This window comes from Poecilia mexicana, unplaced genomic scaffold, assembly GCF_051168715.1.
Source record: "Poecilia mexicana isolate PSO_F unplaced genomic scaffold, ASM5116871v1 scaffold_17, whole genome shotgun sequence".
Classification (NCBI taxonomy): domain Eukaryota; kingdom Metazoa; phylum Chordata; class Actinopteri; order Cyprinodontiformes; family Poeciliidae; genus Poecilia; species Poecilia mexicana.
The window spans coordinates 12288704-12316561 of record NW_028263386.1 but is presented as its reverse complement, the minus strand read 5'-3'; the positions used below and the strand labels follow the sequence as shown (position 1 = coordinate 12316561).

Here is a 27858-nt window from a genome sequence, read left to right as displayed (position 1 = left end):
TCCATAGTCCCACTCCCATTCCCAAACCCAACCACTGTTGTCCAACTGTTGGGCCACCACAAGGCACTTTATGAATATTAGGCATCTCATTTTCAAATTAAAAATATTTTTAGAAGACACGTTCATGAACCAAACCCCATCAGTCAGTGTGTGGGTGTTTTCCAACATACTTTATTTGTCTCTGTGTAAATGACCAGACAGGACGAAATGACATAACTTTAGGTCGTATCCTGTTAAGTCATAGAAGATAATCAACTTCCCCTTCAAGCGCTGGAAAATCAGGGCTCCTAAGTATTTTATGACATTTGCACAGAAGGAGTCATTACTCAATCAATAGCAAATTCATAATTAGAAATACCAGCATTACTAGGCTTTGAAAGTCTTTTTCATTATGTCACAGCAGTGTGCGACCCCCTGCTTCTTGGGTCTCATCACAATATCTAGTAATGTCAGCCAGGGACTAATCTAATTCTAGCCTTATGTATATTTTTCCTATTTTTTTAACAATTAGAAAAATGATCAATATCACCAAGGAGAGAAGTGGCTAGGGTAGGATTTATTCTTACATAAACTTCATGGAGGTGGACAATAGTCTTGAGACTGCCTGACCCAGAGAGTCATTCGACACTGATTCATGGTTTCTCCAATTATTTAGGTCTAAGCTATGGAGCACTTTGTCAGCCAGAGAATAGAGTGGGCCAGTGGGAAAACGCCACACACGCTCACACTGCTCCTACCTTTGGCATGGCCTGGGCTGTGATATACCAGATGGGAGTTGGACCGGGTGGTCTGAAGTTCATCCAAGAGTTCTGAGGAAAAGTATGTAACCTTGCCACAAAAAAAAAAAAAAAAAAAAAAAAATGGGGCACTTTAACGGCTGAGACGGCAGGAAGAAAAAGTTAAAGCAAGGAAAAAATATATCTGTCCTAACAAGATAAACTTTCTACAGACCTCAGTATATAATTTAATGATTGATATCTCTTGTATTTATTGCGCACAGATTAGCCTCAAGTGAGCAGGGTAGTTTGTCTTCATGACAGTTAGACTATTCCAGGACACATGTCCGTGTCTGTCACCGTCTTCTGTGGGTTATGTTCTCGTACAGCAGTGGTTTTGTCCAGAGGACGCTTCGTTTTAAGCAAACAGCTGGGCCAAGTGATTGACATCCGTTTAGAGATATTGACCAGTGGGAATAGAGGAAGTTTGGAAAGTAGGGGGGGGGAAGCTTAAGGAGCGGGAGGGGGTTGGTTATGATGTTGGAGACATAAGACCACACAACCTGCAAGTTCAGACTGATGGAGAAATTGTGGCTTTTGTGCTTTTTCTGTCTGGGTGCGTTCAGCCACTACAGACTCGTATAGGTGTTGACTTAAGGTCATTGGAGCCCACATGCATGTGCACATAGCACACTTCAGGGGAAAAAATTGAAGGCAGCATTATTGCTGTATGAATGGACACCGGATGCAAGCTGCAAAAAACCCCAAAACAAAACAAACAAACAAACAAACAAACAAAAAGACAAATCCCTGAAATATCCTAAGAATGATCTTGTTTTACAAATAATCTGATTTGAATTTCTCAGCGGTTCTCTGTATAAATGAGAAAATCTCTGTTTTAAGACCTGAAGATTCAACTTGCATTGCTCCAAACCTTTGAATTTAATGCACACACAGAAAACTGCACTATATTAGTGATTTTTCTACAATGTTTAGTATACTTTCTGTTCTATTTACATGCCTAATGAAGAATATGCAGCAGGACCAGCTGAGGGTCACTTTTAGGACCGTAGTGTGAAGCCATAAGAGGGAGCGATGATGGCGAAATTCAGAGAGCTGGTCAATAATTTCCTCGAGGGACTGACTTTGAGGCTCCGCTATGTGAAATGAGCTGCTTTTCGAACTGGCTGCAATGGAAAATGTATATAAAGTAAATATGTCACGGGCAATGGGAGGTGCTGACAGGTAGAGAGAAGCGACTAAACAAACTCCTGTGTTACTAAGTGAAAAGACAGTGGAGGAGGTGCACCGTGAGAGTATGTCAGCAATGTCTGTGAGAAGTGTATAGAGAAGCATGTGTGTGAGTGGAAAAAAGCAAAGCTGAGCAAACATCAGTAAGAACTTCACATAGGATTATAATGAGTTTTATATGTTGGTGTTATGTTCCATGGGTAGCCACTGTTGCTGTGCCAACACCTCAAACAAAAACACCTTCAGAAAATGGTGCATGAGATGAAAACACATTCTTTGTTTTGAAAAAATGTGTTTTCTTTGAAAGCAAAGAAAACACATTCTTTTTTTTACATGTTCATCCTGTAAAAAAAAGTAGTTTTTGTTGTTTGTTGAACTTCTAATGCAGCCAACTATGTTCTATAATTAGTTATGTTTCCTAATGTGCATACATGTCATATCATGACATTAATATTTAGTGTTTTTTTTTTTTCTAAAGTTGATACATGTCTTGATATATTTCGCTTGCTGTGTTCTAACCATCAGAAATCAGTGTGTCAGGTCAATTTTGTTTTGCCTCGATCTAATATTTGATGTTTCATGGGTAGAACCCCTCTTTTTGCCCAGAAGTTGTGTGCTGTTACAGCTTGGCTACTGAAAGTGAGGAGGATGTGAAAAGGGTCTGTCTAATTTATTTGATATAGTATCAAATTCAATTCATATCTATTGAATATGAATAGATCTGTACGGTCCAGATCAATTGCAATTTTAATACAGCATAAATTCAGTTGATTATGTAATATTATTTGGAAAAAAAGTTATTCTCTTCCTTAACAGGCATGTGATGACAGTTGAAGGATTTTTTTTTAAAAGGAACAAAAGTCCATCTGAACCAGGGTGCGCATATCTGACCATCAGACATGAAGAGCTGGGGGTTGAGAGGACAAGAAGTACTTTCTAATAAAGAACAAAACAAGTACATGTGGTCATTGGCAGATATGGCTTTGCCAATGACTACATCCTGAAAGGAGACACAGCTAAACACTGAAGCACTGAGTCAGTTGTGTTCCACGGGAAATAAAATCAAAGATTAATGTGCTTCATTACAGAAATGACCCCATAACTTTGTCCCAAAATAGACAAAGTAAAACTTATCATTGGAAGGAAAAAGGGGGTGTTCCAGGGGGAAAGAAGCATTGAGTCAGGGGTACTTTCTATGGCGAAGAGAGGCAAAATGAATAGAGGAATGGCTTTGTCATGGACTTCATAATGCCAAAGTTAAATGGAAATCTCTGAACCTGATGTATTCTTTGTCAAAAGGAAAGACAAGAACACAAAGCCAGAGGCTGCTATGACTCTGTGTACGGCATTTTCCAGGAAAAAAAAAAAAAGATGAACCAAGACAGAGATATACTGGGTCATGTGAACTTTCTAAAGAATCAAAAGAAAACATTTATGCTAGTAAATACAACAAGCACATTTACCATTCTGGCTCATCCCACTAAAACATGATGATATATCACAGCTGAAAGCTAAATTGAAAGTCAAATCTTTTGTTTGATGTCTAGATGGGTATTAGCTCAGCTTCTCTTTGTCATTTTGAGCATTTTTATTTTTTTCCAATACAGGGAACACTTGCACTTAAGTCTTTATGATAGTATGCCAAAATAGCATCCATTTAGAGCAACACATATAGGATAAATCTATTTTGACAACATCTTTGTGATTTGGCCCTTTATAATATTGTGTTCAAGGCAAAAAAAAAAAAATAGAGCTTACTTTTTTTTAAGTATGTAGAGGAGTACAAGCTACACTATACGCTAAGTGGAATATTTTAAGGTAAACAATACTTTGTTCATAATAAGGTCTAGTCAAATATATGCATTTCATCTAGTATAAGTGGCAAACCTACGGAGCCCCTAAGGGGACATGGAGAAAAAAAAAAAGGAAAGAAATCCCGACTTATTATCGCGAGATCCCGAGAAACTAAGTCGAGATCTCGAGATCCCGACTTATTATCGCGAGATCCCGACTTATTATCGCGAGATCCAGACTTATTATCACGAGATCCCGACTTATTATCTCGAGATCCCGACTTATTATCTCGAGATCCCGAGAAAATAAGTCGGGATCTCGAGATCTCGAGATAATAAGTCGGGATCTCGAGATCTTGACTTAGTTTCTCGGGATCTCGAGATAATAAGTCGGGATCTCGAGATAATAAGTCGGGATCTCGCGATAATAAGTCGGGATCACGCGATAATAAGTCGAGATTTCTTTCCTTTTTTTTTTCTCCATGTCCCCTTAGGGGCTCCGTACAAACCTGTGGCTATTGAGGTGCCAATTGATGGGGTTTCAGCTTCGTAAAGAGGGAATTAATTTTCATGGTACCCATCTCCAGTGATGGAACAAAGTTGAGGTGCAACCTGGACACTTCACCAGTCTTTTACATTGAAATGAACTATGCACACATAGGCAGACCCAATGGAAACTAGTGACCAGTTGCATGCTACTTTTTGGATGTGGGGGTAAGCAGGAGGACCCAGAAAGAGCCCATACATTCAGAGAGATGGCATTCAAATTCCATGCAGAACATGGTATATGTTGACCATTTCCCTTGATTGAGAAATGGGAGATGACTATCCTACTTTTTTCATTTTGTTTGTGCAATTGGCTTAAGCAATGATCTATTGAATCTAGGATCTGGGTTAACTGTCATACAGGCAGCAGCTGAACTTTAGGAAATACTCACGTTACGGCTCAGTGGATAAAAACCGACAGGCTCTCGGGAGGAAGAATCATGTTGTTTCAAGTTATAGTTTTGAAAGTAATTTCTACCCCTCTCTCATGATTTATGTTTTGAACCATATTATCTGAGTGACTGGTTAGTTTTCAAGCAGGCATTGATTGTTTTTTCCTTTTTTTTCCGTCCCATCATATGTGAGACTTTATGACTTAGTCTTTGGTTAATTAAAAGGATGTAAAGTCACCAAGGATTCCCTTTTCTCTCCAATCTGATTAGATATTTGTGAATCAGCGACTAAATATTTTTGCAATTCTGTTGTTCCCAAAGTGAGTTGAATGAGTTCCTTCCTCATTGAAAACAACAGATTGATACTCTTACGGTACATCATCTTGTTGGAATGTCTGACCTTTTTGTGTGACAGCAGGAGTTGCGGTCCTGCTCCTAGAGAAAATATTATCTTTAATTTTCAGCAGTTTTCCATTTTCACTCAAGATGCAAGCTTTACTTTTAGTAATGCTTTGTGTCAGTTTAGTAAAGCTTTGTGTTTTAGTTTGGTTTGTGTTCGAACATTTGAGGGAACTGCACCAGTGTGTTGTCTGTGATATTATTCGACTGCAATCGCAGAGCGGAAACCTTGCACAAGTGAGTCAGTACTTTCTTCTCTAGAGATATTAACAACTGTTCCCTCTTCCACGACCCTTTGCCCTCAAGTCATTTTTGCCTAAAGTGTGTTTTTATCAAAAAGAGACTGTAGACGGTAGTAAAATCATACCATTAATAAACTTCCTCGAGGTTAAAGTCCATCTTTGTGCTTCAAACAAGAATCAATACAACAGTTGAATCCTCTCAGTGTCAGTTTTTTTTTGTTTGTTTTTGTAACATGCATTGTTACAAAAACAAAACATGTTACAATAGATGATATTTTTGAGAAAAATTTGCTTTGGTTAGGTAATAATATTGTGGTTCATCAAGACTACTGCCTGTTACTAGAATTTTCTTTTTCACCTGTATATAGTACAAATTTATAATCATTTCATATGTATTTAATTGCTTTTGTTGTATTTATTTGAAATATTTTGTTATGTTTTTATGTATTAATTCATCTGTGATGTCTTACTGCTATTGTAATTTTATGTACTTGGACATTCTTTTGTGTTCTTCTGTATCTTTTCATGTTAATTTATCCTTTTAACAAATCACAAGTTACTGTTTAGACAGAGATGGATTTTATCTTTTGGCATGACATTTTTCTGTTTTTATGTGATTTTGATTTTTGTTTACAATTTTGGGGCAATATTATAGCATTTTCAGTTTTTTCTACAAAGTGATAATCTTTTGAAAAGGTTAAATTAATTGTGGTTAGAGGAGATGTAAAATAAGGCAGATGCACGTAAAAAAAAAAAAAGTCATTTCATGTCATGTTTAAGCAAGACTTTTTGACTCATCTCAAACTTGACTGCTCAAAGTGATGAACATGCTGAGCACCGTTCAAACAAATCCCAAACTGAAGCATCTGTGATCCATTAAAGTCCAACGATGTGGCACTGAGGACTAAAGGGGAAACATTTCAGCCTGTTCAGTCAGTTATTGGACTTAATAAAACAAATCTCTTGCTGAGGAACTCCTCTGGCCTTATGTTACAGGCTGCACTGAAAGTGAGCAGTGACAGATTTCTCTCTGACAAGCAATACAATGCTTGAAGGGGAAGCAATACAGATTTCCATTTACCAGTCCTGGTTCTGGATTGCTACCTAGCCTGGCATGGATACTTGGCAAGTGGTTGACACCTTAGAAATAATAGTTTTATTTTAATGCAGTTTGTGGCCGTATTCCCATTTGCTGTGATAACTCCTCTGTGATAATGAATGATTTTTGTGTGAGAACTTTTAAAAGATGGGTTGGTAGGAGAAATGAAGATTATTTGTTTGGCTTAAGATGCGAAAATGAGGAAACGTTTGTTTTGCAAGGATGAAGAGTCTCAAAGGTTGTTTACCTTAACCAGTTTACACATCACTATAAAATCCCAAAGGATAGTTACATTTGTTTTGAGTGAGGTTCTGTTCAAACACTATTACTAATTAAAATTTTACCCTTAATAGCTAAGAACAAAGTGGATTTCCACTATATAAAAAAATAACTGTAAACCCCAAAACAGCAGAGTGTTTTTCTAAGCTCTGTTTTATGACCCTTCAAACAATTTTTACATTTCCATTGGGAAATTATTTACACAGAACTGACTAATGCTTTCACAGGAATGGAGGTAGGAAGTAATGCATAGATTATCTTTTTGTTTGACCCACTTACTGACAGTTAAGCATTTCCAGTCAGAGGGACGACTTAACAGAAAACAAAGTCAACATTAAGCTCAATGAAATGGCATTATTCACTTTAAATGCCATAAAAGTTTACGTCAGTCTGCTGGGATCATTGATGGTGCAACATTCTCCTCCTGCATAAATACCAACCTGCTTCTGTGTAAATAACCGACAATTGCAGACAAAGTTTTAAAGGTTCAAAATGTAGCATTCACGTAAACCTCTAAACCTTTTGTAGATTTCCAATGGACTAGAAAAAGCCAGTGATTATTACAATGGAAAGGTAGATAGGAGGTGGTGTGCCATCGGTGATCTTCCTTTGAGTAACATGCTGAGAATGGAATAAGTAAAATGTTTCCAGTTAGTTTAATTGCATGATGTAATAGTGAAAATGAAACATATTATGGCCTTTTAAATGAACACTATTTAATTGCTTTTTACAAGGCCTTACCCTTTTATAAGATAGTTAATCTGACTTTAAGTGCTTTGCACACAGATCACTAGTAGAGCCCAACTGCCAATCTCATTATCTTCTGTGCTCAAAAATATTTTGACAACCACTCAATACAAACAGCATGATGGTTTAATAATCTATGAAATGATTAATAGTTATGACATCTCTAAAGTTGGAGCAGTTCAAGAAAATAGATGTACAATTTAATGTTATACTAGCAATTAGGTCCAAGACTAACTCATATGGATTTATTCTAAATTAAATTATCAAGAGAGTGATCTGCTGGAGGTAAGATGTTCAATGCTCATATATTTGAACAGGACCATAACAATTATTTTAGGTCAGCATATCCTCAATCCATACTGCTTAATGACCTAGATATCAGGGATTCGGTTATTGCCATCATTTCAAATAAACTAAAAATCCTTTGGATTGCTTAAGTATTTACTTTTTCTCTCTTTGCTCACTTCATCAATAAGACATTTGATTTTAGTTATAATCAGTTGGTCATTTCAGTCTCCTATTCTTTTTTTTTTTAACCATGATAAAAATAACATCTTAATTTCATATGTGTATCAATAATCAGCTGAATGTGGTGTCACTACGCAAATACATGTAGTTTTAAAAATAAAAATAAAGCTGCAGAAAGACGCCCCCCCACAGCTGTGCTGCTGTGGCTTTCTTTAAATCCGTGGATTCTTCAGTTTCAGCTTTGACTATGAAGGAGGCCAGAAAAGACACATAATGAGCAACTACTGTGCCAGATCTGAAAGGCGATGTGACCAAACTGGTCACAGGCTGACGGTCATGTACCCCATGTGTGTTTACAAAAGTAACAATCTGCTTTTCCTATCACAATCTCAGATGACTGGTCATAGGTTTTGCCAGCTGTGCGGCAGTGGATTAAAATGTGCAGATGGCTCCCTTTATATAAACTGACAAAAGACATACAAGTTTACCACATGTTCTCATTCTATGCTTTGAGTTTTTAAACATTTGCCTGTTAGTGCTTTCCAAAAGGACTCATTCACCTTAAATGTTTTTTGTCAGTTTGTCATTTCAGAGTCACAAATGTTAGTGGATTTTATTCGGATTGTATGCAATACGCCAACAAAAATTTCTGAATTTTTGCTTAGTAGAACAAAATTCTTACAAGATTTTATAAACATGTTTGAGTATAAAAATCCAAAAAGTGTAGCATGTTTTTTTTTTTTTTTTTTTTTTGCATTGTATTTTTGTATTTTGTATTGCTATTTTGGAGTATGTCTTTACCAAATCAGTGAGTAGTTACATCAGTGTAGCTGTCTTCCAATCAGAAGACTGTTGGTTCAATTCCATCATCGTCCTCTAATCTTCGGCACGGCATTAACCCCAAGTTACCTATGATTTGTGAGTGTGAATGGGTGAACGTGGCTCTTGTGCAAAGTGCTTTGACCTGTCAATATAACTGGAAAATTGCTATGTAAGTTCAGTCTAATTACTATTTAGGTCAGGACTTTAAGTGGGGCATTCAAAAAACACAATTAATATACTGTGATCTAAATCATTTAATTGTTGCTCAAGTTTTATGTGTGGGTTACTATCCTGCTGAACAGTAAACTTCTGTCTGTCTCAAGCCACCAACCCCTTTAAAACTTTTTTTCCTCCAGGATTGCCCTGTATTTATCTCCATTCATCTACCCATAAACTCTGATGAACTTTCCAGAAAAACCCAAAAGTTCAATTATGATCCTGAAACCAAACGGTTTCAAATTAAGATTAAGCTCACATTAAATGAGTTCTCTTTACGGATTTCTTAAGGGAGTGGGTGGCACTGAATTTTCCTTTGGGTATCAGTTTAACCCTCCCACCGTCTTAGTGCAACTCTTAGGAAGGGCACTGCAGATGTCACGGTCAGGAAATGGGAAGCGGGGTGTCCCGTCAGCCCATCTTCTCCTGAAAACCCAATAAAAGCAGGGACAAGACCCTTTAAACCTCCCACTGTCTTGGGACTGTGGGAGGTTTAAAGGAAACTAAATAGAAATGCATACACACTAAAATGTATATGTAGGCCACTGCAAAACCACTTAATGTCATTCCACTTGGTTGATGATAATCTAGATTTTCAATAAAACTCATTGATGTATAATGTAAACTTAATCAAGACATTCTGGGACAGAGGAATGTCAATTTTAAAATGCTAAGACTTCTCCAATAAATATGCAAATCCTCCCATGTTATGTTTAATTAGCACAATACATCTGTGGATGACATGACGTATTGCATGCATATGACATGTCTGTCACATTCCGGACGTGTCACTGAATGATCAACATCAAATCCCTCAAACATCTCTAATTTCTAAGATAATTAGCTTAATGTATTTGTGTTTTTCACTTACTTCAAATGAGACCAATTTCTAGAACTTCATTAAAAAAACAGAACATTTCCTGCTCTCCTGACCTACTCAGACAATCCTGTATCAAGATTTATTTAAGCCTCTAACATATGATGAATTTCCCTGAACATTAACTTTGTTCTAGTTGACTTTCCCTGAACATTAACTAAGCTTTGAGCATTACGTTTCCCAGCTATGCTTCCTGTTCTGTTTCTGCAGTATGGCTTTTCAACTTTATGTGAGGTGGCTGCTGCATTCCCTCACTTTTCCCTCTCCATTGTGTTTTTCCTATAGGTTGACCGGTAATGAACCGTTGTCTGTTCTGCCACTGAATTCTCTACCAGAAGAGAGCACGGGTAGGGCCCACTACAAGCTTTGTGACCGTCTCAAACTGGAAAAGAAGCAGCGCAGGATGTGCAGACGAGACCCGGGCGTGGCGGATACCTTGAGGGAGGCCATAATTATGAGTGCCTTAGAATGCCAGCATCAGTTTCGCTTTGAGAGGTGGAATTGCACATTAGAGGGGAGGCATCGCGCCAACATATTAAAAAGAGGTACGAGCAAATTAAACATACTATTTTCTTATTATCTATACATACAAATTCCTACTTACAGTCGAGGGGAGTGCACATAACGGGTGTGTAAAATTTAAACCCCATTGCAACATAGGAGATATTTAAACTTAAAGATGTAATTACATGGACAGGCAGATCCCTGTGTGAATTTAAGTGACTGAAAACTGGTCAATGTCCTGATTCTGCAATTTATAGTAAGGTTTCACTGAATACTCTTTGTCAGAACCAGAAACTTACTAGTGTGGGTCTTCATTATTGATCACACTTGGACAAATCGGCATAATGTGCAATGGCACTTGCACAAATTTTCACACCATATCTGACTGGTACTCCAGTTATGGTCAGTTCCCATTGAAATAAGACACTGAAATTTTGCAGTTCCAATTGCCAAAGAAGTAAAAAAAAAAAAAAAATGCATTCAACATCTACAAATGAAATCCTCTGAGGTTTCTTGACTGGTCCTTGTATCAAAATGAGAGCATGCTGTGATAAAATACTCTTGTGTGTTGGGTGTGTAAAGAGATCTGCAGCCACAAGGTCTTTTTTAAAATGTAATTTAGTTGCTGTCAGCATGTGGCTTCGTCTGATGAAATAAGTATGAGTTATTACTATGGGCCCTGGATCTGAAGGTACATTATTTAAAATGACACCTTGTAGTGTCAATGCTTGAGACTCTCACTTTGAAGTAAAAAAGTAACTAACTCTTGAGTTGCTCTGTTGACAGAGTTGACTTAAATAGATTTCTCGTCTGGCTGACAACTGTTGCTTACCATAAGTGGCTAACCAATAGCTGCCAATCTAAATCTGTTAGACTGATTAAACTTGAACTGGGTAACTCTACACCGAATAGAGATTCTTTGACACAGTTTAACAGTTTTGTTTGTGAAAACTTCAATAGATGAGTCAAGTCGGGGCGGATTAAACAAGTTTTAATTTGTGAAAACGATCTGAAATAAACTTATAAAAGCAAACTTTTCTCAAAAAAGCGTATTTTATTTCATTCTTGTTAACCCAGCAACTCAAATCTGAACCGGGTTTTATCCACTGCTAGTTTGTTTGTCAGTATAACAATTTAATTGCTCACATTAGTACTATACAAATTTTATTGTGCGAATGTTGCCACTTTGGTCGCATGAAATACAAAGGGGTATTGCTGAGTAGAATGCTTCATCAGATGTAGGAGTTTAAGCAGCACATAAGACCCTGTAGTTGCAAATTATTGAAGATAACGGTTTGACAGCCAATCTGGGCATTATCTACATTGTACCAACTGTGATCTGGATTACATTATTGTTTTTACTAGAATTCTGCATTGCATCAACTACATTGGGATAACAGATGTTAAGATCTGGACATTTCATGGCTATTCCTTTAATACTAATGTGCCACTGCAAAAAAAAAAAAAGAAACTGATTGCAAAATGATTTAAAATGAAGTAGAGATTAATTGAATATTACTTCATACTCCTTACTTAGTGTTTGAGAAGTCTGTAGACTTTTAATAAATCTGAAAGTTATTAGATCATGATTACACCAACCCAAAGATTGCACCCTACTTGAATTCTAAACGCATACATGAAGAAATTCACAAACTTTCTAAAAATTAATACTGCGTCTTTATTTCTGGCTATTAATATATAAAACTGCATTCTATAATTTCCATTTTAACCATGCTTCCCCAGGATTCAAAGAGACAGCCTTCTTGTATGCCATCTCCTCAGCGGGCCTAACACACGCCCTAGCCAAAGCGTGCAGCGCAGGACGTATGGAGCGCTGCACGTGTGACGAAGCCCCGGACCTGGAGAACCGCAAGGCCTGGCAGTGGGGAGGCTGTGGAGACAACCTGAAATATGCCAATAAATTTGTCAAGGAATTTCTGGGCAAACGCTCCAACAAGGACCTGCGTGCACGAGTGGACACGCACAACACAAATGTGGGGATGAAGGTAAAGTAGCTTCTCTTATTTCTTTTTTTTTTTCTTCTAGGTAAAAAGATTAGGGTATCTTTTCCCTTGCATCATCAATTTTTGAAAGTTCCTCTAATCTTGTGCAAACTCTTATTTATGAACGTCTGAGACCCATTAAAATCCCTTTTAGGGAGTAGCTTTAAAAGAAAGCAAATTTATTACTCAGGAATTTTATATCGTTATATTTGCCACAAATGTCAATTTAAATTTTCTTTTTCATTAAAGTAATAATTTTCACTGGTAATATTAACACAGTTAGTAACTACAACACACATGAATCTAACCAGAATACACTGATAAAGACTCAGGAATGGACAAGAGCAGAGATTATTTGGAGATATAAATAATATTGAACAGATATGTTAGCTACGTAAGCCCCAAGTGCAATAAAACATTTTGCTTTTCTATTTGGGAATTCAAATTTATCTAAGAACAAATTATTAAGGGCTATCGAAAAAACTGCAGAAAGAAGGAAACTTTTGGAGCGTAAACTCACAGAAAAGTTTAGCTTAAAACATGGCTAATAAAATAATTTGGAATGATTAAAGTAACTGCTATTGTAAATCTGGTAAATTCTGAAACTGCTTGTTAGTCCATATTTGTTTTCTTCCTTCAGATTAGATTGGGAGCAACCCTCATTTGTGCTCTAGCACTGCCAACCAATTGTTTGTGGTCTACAAATACAGGGGTTTTATCTTGGAAGCCTATTTAATAGCAGTATAAAAAGTAAAGAATGACTGTAATTTGTCAAAGCAAGTTGGAGTCTAGGACATGTTGTTTTCACTCATTTTCAAAATCACTTATTGTAGAAGTGTGGTTCAGAAACGTTAGCAAAAACGATTATTTTTTGTTACTTTTTTGAGTGAGTGGAACTGTAATGTGTACATTAGGAGGTATAAGGCCTACCACATTTGCTCCAAATAAATTCCCACACTGAGGAGAAAACTGGAATGTGCTAACCTCTGCACCAAACATTTTAAAAAGCTGACCAGTCAAATTTTCTTGACCTGCTGGTGTGATGAATATGCACTTCCTGTTCCCTGATCTCTTTCACAGCTGGAGAAAAGAAAAAAAAAACTGATTTTCTCTAAACCACACTTAAGACGCAGAGTTTTGATCTTATTTTCCTCTGGCTTTTAAAATTGTAATGAACTTTGGATGACTGCTAAGTTGAGAGAAGATGAAATAATTTGTGGTAAAAGCATTAAGTTGCCAAAGTACTCAAACCCCTCAAATTTTTCCACATATTGTTATATTATAAAGATCTGCAGCTTAGATGGGAGAGTCAGTTCACAAGACGACCATTGGCTCTTCACTTGACATATTTGGCAACAGGCAGCTTGTCACAGGAATTTGAGGACGCAGAAAACTTGTGAAAGAAAATTATGAAATTAGATTTTTTTTCTAATTATGAATAAATGAAAATAGCCCTTTATTGCACTGGTGAATTGAAAGCAATTTTAGCAATGTGTTAATTAATTTAATTATTTTATAACATTTTTGTACTTTTAAGAAGCAATGGGGAAAATAAATTGGTGAAATACTGGGAGTTTCATGAAAAAAGCTGTTTGAGGTTGCAAAATACTGGAGTGGACATTGACCTTTCAGGGGGACAATGACTCTAAACGTGCACTCAGAACTATTTCAGTGCAATAATTTTGATAAAATAATTTTCATGTCTTAGAATGTGCCAAAGTTCAGACCTAAATCCAATATAAAATTTATCAGAGGATTTCCATCCAATGCGACTGAGGCTGATCTGTTTTGCAAAAAAAAAACAAAAAAATAATAATCTTAACTTTAAATATTAATGCAAGGGGACCAAATAGATAGCCATACTTTTTAAGATTTAACATGAAAAAAAGAAATTAATTTCATTTTAACCATGCAGTGGTTGTTAGTCTACCATGTAAAACACCAATAACATGTATAGAAATGTGTGGTTGTAACATGACAAGACTCTGAAAAAGTTCAAACTGCATGGAAACTTTTAAACGAGACTGTCTAGAAGCATTCAATTCCACTTAAGCCAATCCAACTTTCTTTTGACAAAAGTGTTATATTTGCCACAAATGTCAACTTAAATGTTCTTTTTTATTAAAGTAATAATTTCCACTGGCAATATTAACACAGTAACGACAGCACACATGAATCTAACCAGAATACACTGATAAAGACTCAAGAATGGACAAGAGCAGAGATTATTTGGAGATAATAATCTCCAAATAGCCATGGTACATGGTTTTAACCAAGATTTATAAAACACATCAAATGGCAAGTGTGTTGTTCACATGTTCAAATATGTAAGACTTTATCAATGAATTCTGTTTGTGGGATTTTGTTTGCAATAACTTACCCTGGCCTATGACTATACCTGTAAAATTGTTAAATTAAAACTCGTGTCCAAGATTTTCACCATTCTCAGGTTTCCCACACATTAATTATCATTATTAAAGTCTTGATGCAGTATTATAATGCTCTCCTTTGTGTTGCAAGCTATAAGCAAAGCCTCTAATTGGCCATTTTATGAAAACAAGCAATGAATATAATAGTTATCCAGTCTGAAGCAACTCTGCTTCACCCTTTTGAAATAATTGAGAGAATAATTCAACTCCTCCAAGTTTCGCTTATTAAACAAAGGGTTGTTAAATTACATAGCTGTTATGCCTTTAATGCTTTATAGTCGTTAACAAGGATCTTTTGTTTCTGCGTCAGGTAATCAAGGCTGGAGTAGAGACTACTTGTAAATGCCACGGTGTCTCTGGCTCCTGCACTGTCCAGACCTGCTGGAGACAGCTCCTACCCTTTCATGAGATCGGCAACCGACTGAAGCTGCGCTACGAGACTTCTGTCAAGGTCGGCAGCTCTACCAATGAGGCCACTGGAGAGGGAGACATCTCGACGGGCCGCAACCAGCAGCAGCAGCAGCAGCAGCAGCACTCCCTGCCTGGTCTGAGCGATCAAATCCCTCGCACTATGGATCTGCTACACATCGAGGACTCGCCCAGCTTCTGTAAACCCAGCAAATACTCAGCAGGCACCGCAGCACGCAAGTGCTACAAAGACCAGAACTGTGATGCTATCTGTTGTGGGCGAGGCCACAATACACAAAGTAGGGAGGTGACCGGGCCCTGCCAGTGTCAGGTGCGGTGGTGCTGCTACGTCGAATGCAAGCAGTGCACGCAGAGAGAAGAAGTCTACACCTGCAAGGGGTAAAGTGTCAGCTGCCGGGTGCCTCAGAATCAGTGGAGCAAGTCAAAGATGGTTGGTCTTTGTGATTCAGGTCTTTGTGATGAAGAAGACTGGTTGGTTTGTTCTCATCTGAGGTTGTGCTGCTATTGTTGGAACAACGTTCTGCAGAAAGTTGAGAAGCAAACCAAAAAAAAAGCAAAAAAGCACTTTGATGGATTAATGTGGGCTTCAGGGGTCCTGCAGAATATTCAGACAACTGGGTTACCATCTCAAGCTTTTTAATCACAGCATTGCCTTGAGGAAAAAAGCTTTTTTTTTTTTTGTTACCTGTTTCATAAATCCATTGACAACATTTTCCAAGAAAATTAATAATCCAGTTGTAGAATAAATACACGGATGGCTTCACAAACCGATTTCTTACGGGCTTTGCCCAAAGAACAATAGAGTGTGTGAGTGTGTTAAATATGTGTGTGTGCATCTTGTGTGTGTCTGCACTCTGGCAAAAGTTTGAGTGACAATATTTTTTATTCCAGTTAAAATCATATTCTGAAAAAAAAAAAAGAAAAAAAAAAAGACTGGGTGTAAGATTAACTTTACACGCAAATATTTACACTCACACACATTGTGTGTTTGCATATGTATGTAAATAAAACCAGTTATGATTTAGTGATATTATACAAGCCACTTATGTAACTATGTAAAATCAAACCACTAAAAACACAAACATTTTGTTGTTTGTGTTGTTTTTCTCTTTGTTTTAATCCATTTTGGCAAGTGCCTTTGGAAAGCAACACTCTTGTATTTGATGTCTTGTGGATAATTTATAGATCCTTTGGGACTACTCCTTTACCAGGAGGATTTTCTTTTCTTTATTTTCAGTAATGTAATATGAAACTGTTTGTAAATGAATTAACAGAAAACAACTAAACCAATCAGTTTAGGCTATTCCTAGCCTTGAGCGAACCAGTGTTCAGGGAATAACTTAAACCACTATATCTACGAGGATAAAGTAATATGAAAAAGATGCGGACAATTTCAAATTAGAGATACCAGTGGTTCAAGCCTGCATTGTTGCAGCAGGTTATCATTTAAACAGCAGACATGTGGCATGCGACTCTGATCAGACTTTATGGAGCTCTGTGCAGCTTCATATCTTTTTTTTATTGGTTTTTCTTTTTATACTTTGTTGTAAAGAAAACTGTGGAGAACTGTAGGAATGTAACTCCCTACCATTTCCATATTTGCCTCTTCTCTTCAGCTGCCACAATTTGATTGAGCCATATTGCAGTGTGTGCAGTAGAAGTTTAAACAGCATGGGGCAATTGAGACTGAAATCTAACCTGACAGTGTGCAGATTTGCTCTAGTGAATATGTATGTTTATGCCTTGTAGCTGGCATAAATATATTTTTGATAAGGCCGACGTTTATGTGATGTTCCACAGATGCCTATACGTAAAGCTGGACTTTCACCACTGAAGTCTGCGGGAAGCCAGTGAAGATTTATTTATACACAAGTTAGTCCACCTTTCTTCCTTTCTACATGTGACTCAGTCAACACATTGGGTCTTAATAAAACTCTACAATACAAATTGCAGTGACAGTGACACTTCATAGCAAAAGTTCAGCATTTTAAGAATTCTACTATCTTGCTTTCTTAAGCCTGATTTAGGAGAATAACATCTGTGATGTCTGTGTGAAAGATTTACACCTGGTTTTTATAGGCTGACAGAGTGCTAGGATAAGCTATGCTAACCAGCTGCTTAATGCTAGAGAGACGAGGGTGAAACTCGACAAAAAGTGAATAAGTACAATTCCTCAAAACTATCAATGTGCAACTCCCTTGAATATTACCAGCACACCTAGTAAAGTTTCAAATAAAATATATTAAATGCATTCCTCTTTTGCAGTAGCATAATCTCGTACTAAAACAAACAAAACGAAAGATCTGCAGTCACTGTCAGAATGTTAGACTTATTTATTAGCATTTTTAGTCAGATTATGCTACTTCAACAAAAGAATGCTCCTTTACTAGAACAGAAAACCGTTTCTTGGTGTTTTACATATTTAGGAAAACGATGCAAACAACACTTCACATTATTCTGGTGAGAATTAACTACTGAGTGAGGGACCCGTTTCTGTATTATAGCAACATCCGCGCACTGAAGCCCAATTCCCTTTAAAGTATTTTACATCTGTATTTATAGACACAATAAAGTGCAGATCTTTTCTATTTAATTTTTTTTCTCTTATTGTAAATAGCAATGGTTTCTTCTCCTGTGGTATAGAGACAAAACTGAGGCACATGTTTAGCTCTCACAAAAATTTTAATCAAACCTTATGGGGAACTCCCACAAAACAAATTATTTGGTTCAGCATTATCACTGTTTCAAACCTGCAAAATTGAGAATTTTTTTAGTATGATAATTAGCCAATCAGAGTACATTTAATTCATTCGCCTCACTTTGGCTTTAAATTCGTGCTTTAGGATGCAAACATCACTTGGCTTATTTGTTCTGAGGTGCTAAATTCCAAACATTTTGATAGGAGATGGCACTCCAAATAAAGACTGGTCAAAACACATACACAGAACTTTGCACGCTACATGGTGACCATAATGGCTATGCCGAGACTCGTAGGATAAATGCCTGCTCCCCACAGCTTCCGGTGGTGTTTTATGGGTTTTTTTCCACATTTTTTTGGCCCAAGCGCTGTGCGGCTCTCTGCTATTAAATTAAATGGATTTGCAACGGATATGACAGATATACTAAATTCACACAGAATGCATTCTTTGGTGTGTTCTTGGTTTGTACATAGGCCTACAAGCTGTCAAGGAAAAAGAGGACCATGATGCATATTTCGATTTCACTGTCATCTATGTTCTCAAAAACAAAGCTCTGCACTGTTTAGTATTCAGTGGATCATGTATAAAACTTTATTTTGTAGAAAAGATTAAGAGATAAATTATTTTTTGAAAATATTATGAGCATGTGTTTAGTGTAAATATATAAATATATAAAAAGTTTAAATTGATTTTATATCCTGGATTTTATAATGCTTTTTTTGTTTTTTTTCTTATGGGTGTCTGTGCCTTTTTGGGGTTGAGGTTTCACAAAGCAATATATTTTTCAATCTTGTATCATGTAAAGTCAAAATTAATATCCAAGCACTAATAAATCCTAAAAAAATAAATAAATTAATTAATGCACCTATAGTTATTGAAGATGGTCACGGTCATCCAGATTTTTTATTGATTTAGATTTGATCACATAATTGCCTTTTTTGTTGAGCATTTTTGTAATTTTTATTGTAGCTGTCCAACCATATATATTCTCCTACAGTGTTAAAAAAATGCCCCCGTCTGTATGAATTGATTTATATCCTACTTTGTTTGTATTTTGATAGGATTTATGCTGTGCTTTCCAGATACATAACACACATCAACTGTGTATTTTATTTTTGTGAAACTATTACACCAACTGAGTTTTGTCCATGTCCACCTATTCTTGTCATATGGGAACTCTAAATTATTTTCCCTCTACCTCATGTGTATAGCTTGTAGGCATAAACAGATCGCAAATGACTGGTAAGAATGTATTTAAGTTATTTAACATCTTTGTATAACAAAGGCGAAAAAAAAATCTGAAATAATAAATGAATTTTTAAAATTTTAACTTTTGTACTTTCATCATTTAATGTCTTTGGTAGCATATGAAGTAGTTCATTCAAAACATACCTTCTCAGCTAGTGTCCTATTGCTTAAATACATTGACTTATAAAAGTATTCATATTCCTTAAGATTTTCCACATTTTGTCAAAATCTAATTTTTCTTCAGATGTGGGTAAAGTACTTAGTCTTCACCTGAAAAACTGACTCTTCCATAATGCCCCATGGACTTTTGTCTCTATCACTAAAAGTTGTTTTCATGAGAAAACTAATAAATAAAACATACCATCAATGATTTTCCCACAATGCTACAGTTTGTAGCATGATGCAACGGCTGCAGGGTGTGGCTAAAAGGCTCTGCATCTCAAATCCCTGGGCTGCTGTTAAAACTGTCTGAGACCCACCTTTTTTACGGAAGAGCATCGGCCAAGCCAAAATGGTTTCATGCTATGAAACAGGACGTCATTGTTGAAACTAGGTGTTAATAGGAATCAGATACAAATTTAAGGACCTTTGCAATGTCACACAGCATCAAACTAACTTTGCTTTGACATGTTTTATTGATTTAGTGCAAACAAATCAAAAATACAACTACAGTGCTATGTGTATTACTGAAGCACGGGAGGTTTTAAACCTGTGTAAAACTAATTTATCAAAAACAAATGAATCTGACAATGACATAATATTTTGGTTTTGGCTTTCCTGTAGTCAGACACGGCACATTTCAACATGATCTCTCGCCTCAGTAGATAAGGGTGAGAAGGTCTCAGAGTTTTCTCTGTCAACAGTCCTGCAAATATCTTGAGGCCTTATTGTGAAGCCTAAAAGCCCCATTAATCCAAGAGAAAATAGAATTTGTTATCCTAGTCTGAGAGTGGCAGCTTCTTCTCCAATTGGAAAAACACAGCACAGTTATGACTGCATCTCTTCTAATGCTTGAAACATCATTGGAAAAGCCTAGAATATACTTGACACATGTTAGTAAATCAGAGGTCCAGGAGCAAGACCCTCTTGATGTCAGCTGTTCTTCCTTTGGGGCTTCTCTATTGTTGAAGGAGAAACTAAAAGGCTTTCATAAATTATACCAACATTGTTGCATTATTAAATATCGCAAAACCTTTCTGTCAGAACCATCCTGACTTCTTAAGCAGTCGAGCCGTGTAAACTTGTCTGTTGGATCCCACTCCACAGGCCGCCCTTCTATCCCCACGTGTCATCGAGCCTTGGCCGCCCTTGACCCTGTCATCAATTCACCACTGTTTCTTATCAGATCACTTTTAATAATCTCTGACAAGGGCAGACTAGGAACACATAAAAAGAGCTGCTGTTTTGGAGTTTCTTTGCCCATTGTCAAATTCACTGCAATCCTCACTCTTGCCCATTATCCCTGCTGCTAAAGTTCAATTTTGAAATGAAAATATTCACTTGTGTTGTTTATCCCATCCACTCAGATACCAGGGTGATGAGTTATTCACTTTAAGTATTACTGATCAATAAGTTAGGCCTGCTGGGGCCTAACTTAATGACCAGTGGCATTTAGCAACAACGGAAGCTGTATTTAAGAAGAAACTATCATGTTTTATTCAAACTCTTTTGACTGAATCACAAACATATTCTCAGAGATAATGCATACTCTACTTTGCAGTTGAGTGGCCTGTCATGACACTTTGGCCCTTTCTGTAGTTTATTTATTCCTGCTTGCATAAATATGTATGTTTACTCTCTAGAAACATGGAAGGTGGTAATGATGATTAACTCCAAGTTCTTAGGAAAGTCTGCTGAAGGTCTGTTACGTGTGCCTGCCTTCTTCACCTATATCCTACACCCTGACCTGTTCATGGGTCTTTTAGATCACTGATCAAGCTCGGTTAAAAGCTAGCTTAAAAAGCACAAGAGCTTAGCACATTTAAAAAAAAAAGACATTCCATCAAGGAAAACAATCTAGTCTATGTACATACATATCAAGTTCTGTGGAGGTTAACTCCAAAACTGATGAATAATCTCCTCAGCTAGAATGAGTGGAAAGTGTAATGCAGCTGTTTGAGGAGCACATTATATATATACATGATGTGGCGAATAATATCCAATAAACACTTCAGAAGAATAACAGATCTAGCTGTTTAAATCATTAAACACCAGGATGAGCACTGGCGTGTAATATATCTGAAATATGTCTCATGATATGATGAGCTGTAAAAGCTATCAGTGTTTTTTTCACTCCAGGATCCAGGTCCCTGCACATTTTCCCAGTGACTACAGGGACAAAGCTCATCGAGCATGACTGAGGCCTCTCAGCAGAATGCTTGGGATGATGATAATAGCCGGCTCAGAGCTTTTCAACACTTGCTCAAAATCATAAAAATGTCAGCCACACAAGACAAAGCTCATTTTTCAGGAACTGCTCCAGTTAAAATGAATAATTTTGCATGGGTCATAAATTTTACAATTTCCAAGAGGACCTGAGTTGGTGTTCTCCTTCTGGAATAAAAAAAAAAAAAAAAAATAGGAATAAAAAAAAAAACAATTAATGATGAGATAAATAATATTAGGACATTTGCTTCCTTCTTCGAAAAACATGGCTGAGCATCAGGAAAAGCCCCAGAGACCCTATAGTGGGGTTTCTGGGTAAGGGGTGGAGGGTGTTGGGACAGGAGCGTGGGTTTTGGATGTTTTTCTGTATCAAAAAAATTCACCAGAAGGATTGGATTGCCTCTCGGCAGACGCGAAAAACCCTAGATTCTTGATTGAATTCTTCCGAACGCACTATTGTTCATCAGAATCTCTAAGGAGATGGAGGCACTTCAGCTCCTTAGTTTCTTCTAGCAGAAACTATTCTTTGGAAAACCATTTATCAGAGTAGATGTCTTAGACCAGAGATTGTTTTGAGTTATCACCAGGAGGACATGTACAACGGGCATGTCTTTCTCAGTCAATCGATTCATTTTGACAGTAAGTTCTTTGAAGATCGCTCAGTGGTTATTCAATGCAACACAGAATTGAAAAGAAGAAAAGCCATCTTAGATAGGGACATTTTCTTCAACTAGGACACCACCTGTTTCATGCATCAAGTTTGCATGAAATATTGACAGCAGGGACAAGTTGTTGGTCTAGTTTTCCTCCAAATGTTCCTATTATAAAAGTACATGAGGGAACGCTGTACACTGGTGGAAGTTTCTCTTTGCAGCTGTGCTGACCTGCAGCCATAGTCTGCGTGTGTGTGCGTTGTAGCTGTGGTAATCTTGTGTGCGTTGCCGGGAGGAGTGCTGCCATGGCAGGCTGATGAAAGCGTGGGGGTTTTACAGAGATGGACTGTGAAGCTGCTATCCAGCTCATGCTTCAATTGTGCAGTAAAGATTCCCCAGCTGTCCTGAGGATTATCTCCTGTGCTTATGTGATCAGGATACACGGCACCGCGACTAGACCAGGCGCCTCTGACCCAAAGAATGCAGAATGACATGAAAAGAGAGGAAAAAGGATGGATGGGTATTGCTCTCAAGCATAAAGGATAAGCCTATTCAGAGACCTTAAGATGGTAAAGTAAGCTTTTGCTGCACGGTTTTATTTTTATTACCAGTAGCTGGAGAGGGTTTCTGTGAACACAATATGAAACACTTTGGTTCATTTTTTTTATTATTTTTATTGTGATTCTGTTTCACATTTTACACAGCAACAAATATTCATTTTAGTGATTGAAAAGGGCAAATAAATAAATAAATAAATAAATAAACAAAAAGGTACATATAATCATATTGTCTCTATTCGCAAGAATATAAACTTACCAAAGCACATATTTTTTTTCCAGTTCTATTGATCTCTTTGAGTTTATAATTAATAGAACTTCATAAAACAATACCAATGTTTCTTCAAACCTAATGTTTTTCTCGCCTCTATCAATCCAGGCCATTTGGAAATAAGTCCCAGCCAGTAATTCATTAGAGTTAATAAAATCAAAGCTTATTTACATGACTGAGAACTCTAGTGACGCACATCCAATCTGAATTACACTCAACTCTGGTAAAATGGTTAAAAAAAGCTGCTATAAGATTTTGACAACACATCACATTTTATCTGACTGGACACAGAGAGATGCTGTTTTCAATTAACTCAAGTCTTGCTCCTGTGGTTTTCATGCTCTACAGTTTGTCTTAGCGCTAGGCTAACCTTAATATGCTTCCTTTGAGTTTTGATAAATCTTGTTGACTTGTGAATAATTTAGCTCAAAATATCTTTCAGAACATTGTCGGTACGTTGTTTGGATAATACCTACAGAAAAAACGTGTTCTCCTGCTTGTTTTAAATGTCATTAAATTAATAATTGTACTTTTCTGTCTCTCACTGTAGAAATCATCGTAAAGAGTGAAATAATATATACAATATTTTGGATCAGCTATAATAGAGAGAACATGGTGGGACAGAAGATTTTCTTTGGGTCCTCTCCCTGCTTTGGTTTTTACAGTTACATTTGTTCAAAACTATTTGATTTTGCTGTAAATATGGACATATTTATCCCATTAGATATTTTCTTGTCACCATTTCCCAAATAATGAAAATCAACACATTTTATTGGGGGAAATGTGTCTTTGTGGCAAGTCTTCTTCACATGGATCACTAATGAATTAAAGTAGTCTGATACTCTGATAATCTAAAAACAATGTAACAATTAAAAATGCTTATAATTAAAAGTTAGATTAAAAAAAAGTCAGTGTGAGAAAATGCTCCTCCATTTAAAGATAATTTGAACGTTGGAAGATTTTTTTTATTTTTATTTATTTTTTTGACTCATCTTTACCAGTGATCATGGCTGGCTGGTCTTGAAACATGCGTTCTCTTGACAGATTGGAAAAAAAACAAAACTTTAAAATATGGGAAAGGCTGATGTTAACACAGGAAAAGGCAGTGCTTTTCCTCCTGCATTCTCTCTTGCGAAAATGTGCTCTTGCTGCTCTGGGAGAAGTCAGAATGAATGACAAGTGGAATGGCAAACAGTGTGACAACATGTTTTGTGTGTCTGTGTAAGTGGTCCTGCAGCCCAAAGTTTTTGCACAGCTGCACATTGCCCTGCTGACTGTACCAGACAGCATGGCAGGGGTTCAAAAGTAACGCTGAGCTCATGGGTCACATCTAGGGCTGCCTAATAACAGGAGGCAGTGAAACTACTGCTGGTGCCCATAAACTAAGAAAGTGTAACACAAACAGGATAAATCTTCAAGGCATATGGAAAAGCAACTCACACGTTCACTCACCACTTCTACCATAATGGTATTAGTGACAAATTTGGTGTGGGAACACATGTTAAGGAGATAGTAATCCCGTCTGCAAATGCACGATAGTTTGCTTTAGCCAGATTCCCACCCTCGCTGTTTTTGTTGCCGGAATTTGCCTACTGAATTGAATCCTGCAGGGTTAGCGGGGTTTCGTTTAACAGAGCGGTGCTTGAGGGTCTGTCACTGCAATCTCAACAAGTTTGGCTGGTTGATTCAATGGGAGTCTCTCGTGAGAACAGGAAAAAAAACCTACATTGTCGGTGGGGGCTCGTCTTTATTTTGTGTGAATCTGATCATTTGATGGCCGAGGCCAGCTTCCCAAGATTAGCGGTGTTGACGGTGTGTGTGTGTGTGTGTGTGTGTGTGTGTGGGTGTGTGTGTGTGTGTGTGTGTGTGTGTGTGTGCGTGTGTGTGTGTGTGTGTGTATGGCAGGGTTGGGTGAGATTGTTAATCCATTGATTTAACTGGAGTTAACATATTGGCAGGGATCCACCAAATACTTAAGTCACAATTGGAGTGGGGTGGATATATTGAAAGAAGATGGTGGGAAAGTTGAAATGCTGCTGGTGGGCTTATTGAAAAGTGCTAAACTATTCTAAATTATGTGATGTGGGTGTCTAATGTTTTAAAATGATCTTCTGTAGATACGTCTTGCATTAAAAATAATTAACACTTTAAGTAATTAATAAATTAGGGTTTAAAAAAAGACAGACATAGAGATTATACTATATGTGTCAGAACAACAAGCCATCTGCTCTTTTTGTGATGTAAACATGGGGAACTTCCTGAAGCACAAAACTTTATTTGGTTTTAGAAATAATGAAACAAGGCGTGAATTTGGAAACATGCTGACCTACAGGCAGATTCTTAACTTCTTGAAACATGTTAAAACAGGACAGTAAAAGCACAACCATCCAGTACAAAGAGACATTCCTTGTGTCAGTAATACTTGAATGTCGTTTTTTTTTTTTTTTCACGTCTGTTTTCAATTAGGCTAGAAGGCTTGTTGAGAGAGATGAGCAAGATTACCATGGAAGAAGAAAAAAAAACACACTCATCATGCAAGACAGCTATTTACGGAGCTGCTGTAGCCTCACAGGAATGGCTCTGCACCTTGACTTATTGAATATTGGAGAAGCTGTCGACAGGTTGAGCAACTGCCTCCTTCCCTCTGCCTTCCTCTACATTCGCTTTATTCAACACAGAGCTGCAGCTGTCAGAGTGAGTTTCATTCCTTGGCTGCAGCCAGCTGGGGTGGATGAGTGCACCTTGCAGTTTTACTTCTCAGTGACCCCAGGTCTCACTTAGGTCCTCAAGACATAGGGCAAATAACAGCCTATAAATATGTGGGCACATATTTATAAGCTAAGTTTAGCAAAGAGCCCCAAACTATTTTGGTTGACTCTACAGAATTTGCATTGTGTCAAAGATATGAAATTAAAGAAAAACTCACTTTCATAGGTTTTAGCACATTCTAGCATCTTTTCTGATCAGTGAGTGCAAAATATCTAATTGCTATAAGGTCATGCATGCTAACCACAACACTCTTTAGTGTGGATCCTGCTACTGAGCGAATAATTGTTATTTTCATTCATTTTCAGTGTGGTGACCCTGAGCTCAGTGGAATCAGACAACACAACACTGTGTTTTCTATGACATGTAGAGGGAGGCCTGCAGCCCATTCAGGTTGCAAAAGAGTGAGAGTGACTTTTTTGTTCTCCAAAGAAATCTTAAGATTTTAGGATGGAATATCTAAAATGCTAAAAACAGTAAAAGAAGTCTTCTCTGTACCCATTTGATTTCTTTTTTTTATAATCTACTTTGTCAGATTCAAAATGTCACCTCTGCTCCTAATATAAATAAATAAGTGTCCTCATCAGTAAGGCAAAACTTACTGATGACAGTATGTCTAACCAAATGTGTATGTCTAACATGTATTCAGGCCCTTCAAGCAACTCTTGCAGAAAGGTGACTAGAGATATATGAAGTTATTTTTTGTGTTTGAGAACTTCTAGAGATTTATGAAAGGATTCATTCTTTTGCTTTCTCGATGAGCAGTGGGTGACACCGGGGATTCCTTCACTCCCTGAACAGCAGATAGAGCAACAGATGTTCATCACTCCATAGTCTGGGAGCTTCCACTGGCTGGGTTGTTGTCTATATCAAACCAAATGATTAAAAGAAGGAGAAAAACCCATCGACTTTCAACAGATTATTATTGTTCTCAAACCTAGAAGAGTTCATTTTTTCAAATATTCTTCCCCATTTACTAACATAGGCAGCACTTCAAGATCAATGCTTCTGTTTCTTTTTTGTGTGTTTGCTCTGTATTCTCAAATGCTAGATGCTAGATGGCTGCTGAGACAGAGCCAGGTTCTGCTGGAGGTTTCATTCTGCAAAAGGGGAGTTTTTCTCTCAACTGTCGTGACATGCATGGTTGGTATGAAGAACTGCAGCAAAGTCAGACACAGTGTAACAAATGTCCACAGTCACTACAGGTTTGTCCAGGAGGAGGGAGCGAATGCTTCAAGTCAATGAATTGATGCAATCTATTGGATTTATTTGAATAGGATTTTTTTTTTTTTTTTTTTTTACCAATTTGAATATTAAACTGAACTGCATTGTTTGATAACTACAATCAATCAGAACGCATGTGTGATTGAATTGTATCGTTTTATAAATTGGCTTTTGGAGAACTAACAATTTTATGTTGCTGTCCTGACAGTAAATGTAGCAAAAATTTTTGTTTTCTTTTAAGACATGACTCCCATTAAATTGCAGATCATCTTAGTTATTTTATGCATTTGCTCCCACTTTGATATTAAAAAAACTGCCTGCTACAAATGTCAAGATAAGCACACGTTAACCACCCAAACCTTACCTTGATTTACTTCTTATTACAAACTAAACAGTCACAACTTTAGGCCTTTTTCAGACATTGTCTGAGAAGTTTATGAAATAAGTTTTTTTTTTTTTTTACATTATGGGACTCTCTACACAATCCTTTTTAACAATTTTTGCACAATGCCCTTACTTTTAAGGTCTAGTCAAGGTTCTCTATTTGACCTACAAGCAGCTGCAGCTCTGGTGTGGCGTTGCTCTCCAAAGGCACACAAGCCAGTTACCTCCAGCCCTGCTTACTGTGGGGTCTAATAGGCTGCAGCTGTGTCAGATTGAGATCAGGTGATTGATGCTGTAAATATTTCACCTCTAGATCGCGAAAAGCTCTCTGCTTGCTTAAACCATGTGCCTCATAATGTGTCTAGTGGCTTGATTCATCTGGCTGAATATGCTTTTAAAACCTTAGCCTCCATGTTGTTGCTTTTGTCAGATGTGAAATCTACATTGTGTCAGTTATCG

The 27858-nt window shown here is 37.1% G+C and overlaps 1 protein-coding gene across 1 annotated transcript in view; it reads left to right on the top strand.

Annotated features, from left to right (window-relative positions):
* The window catches only part of wnt9a (wingless-type MMTV integration site family, member 9A), a 30522-nt gene extending 11281 nt beyond the window's left edge, over positions 1–19241 (top strand). The window contains exons 2-4 of the mRNA XM_014980944.2: positions 10133–10392; positions 12095–12357; positions 15094–19241. Coding sequence (XP_014836430.1) covers positions 10133–10392; positions 12095–12357; positions 15094–15594 — 1024 coding nt within the window. The 3' untranslated portion in view covers positions 15595–19241. The remainder of the gene's footprint in view (positions 1–10132; positions 10393–12094; positions 12358–15093) is intronic.
* Positions 19242–27858: the final 8617 nt, after the last annotated feature.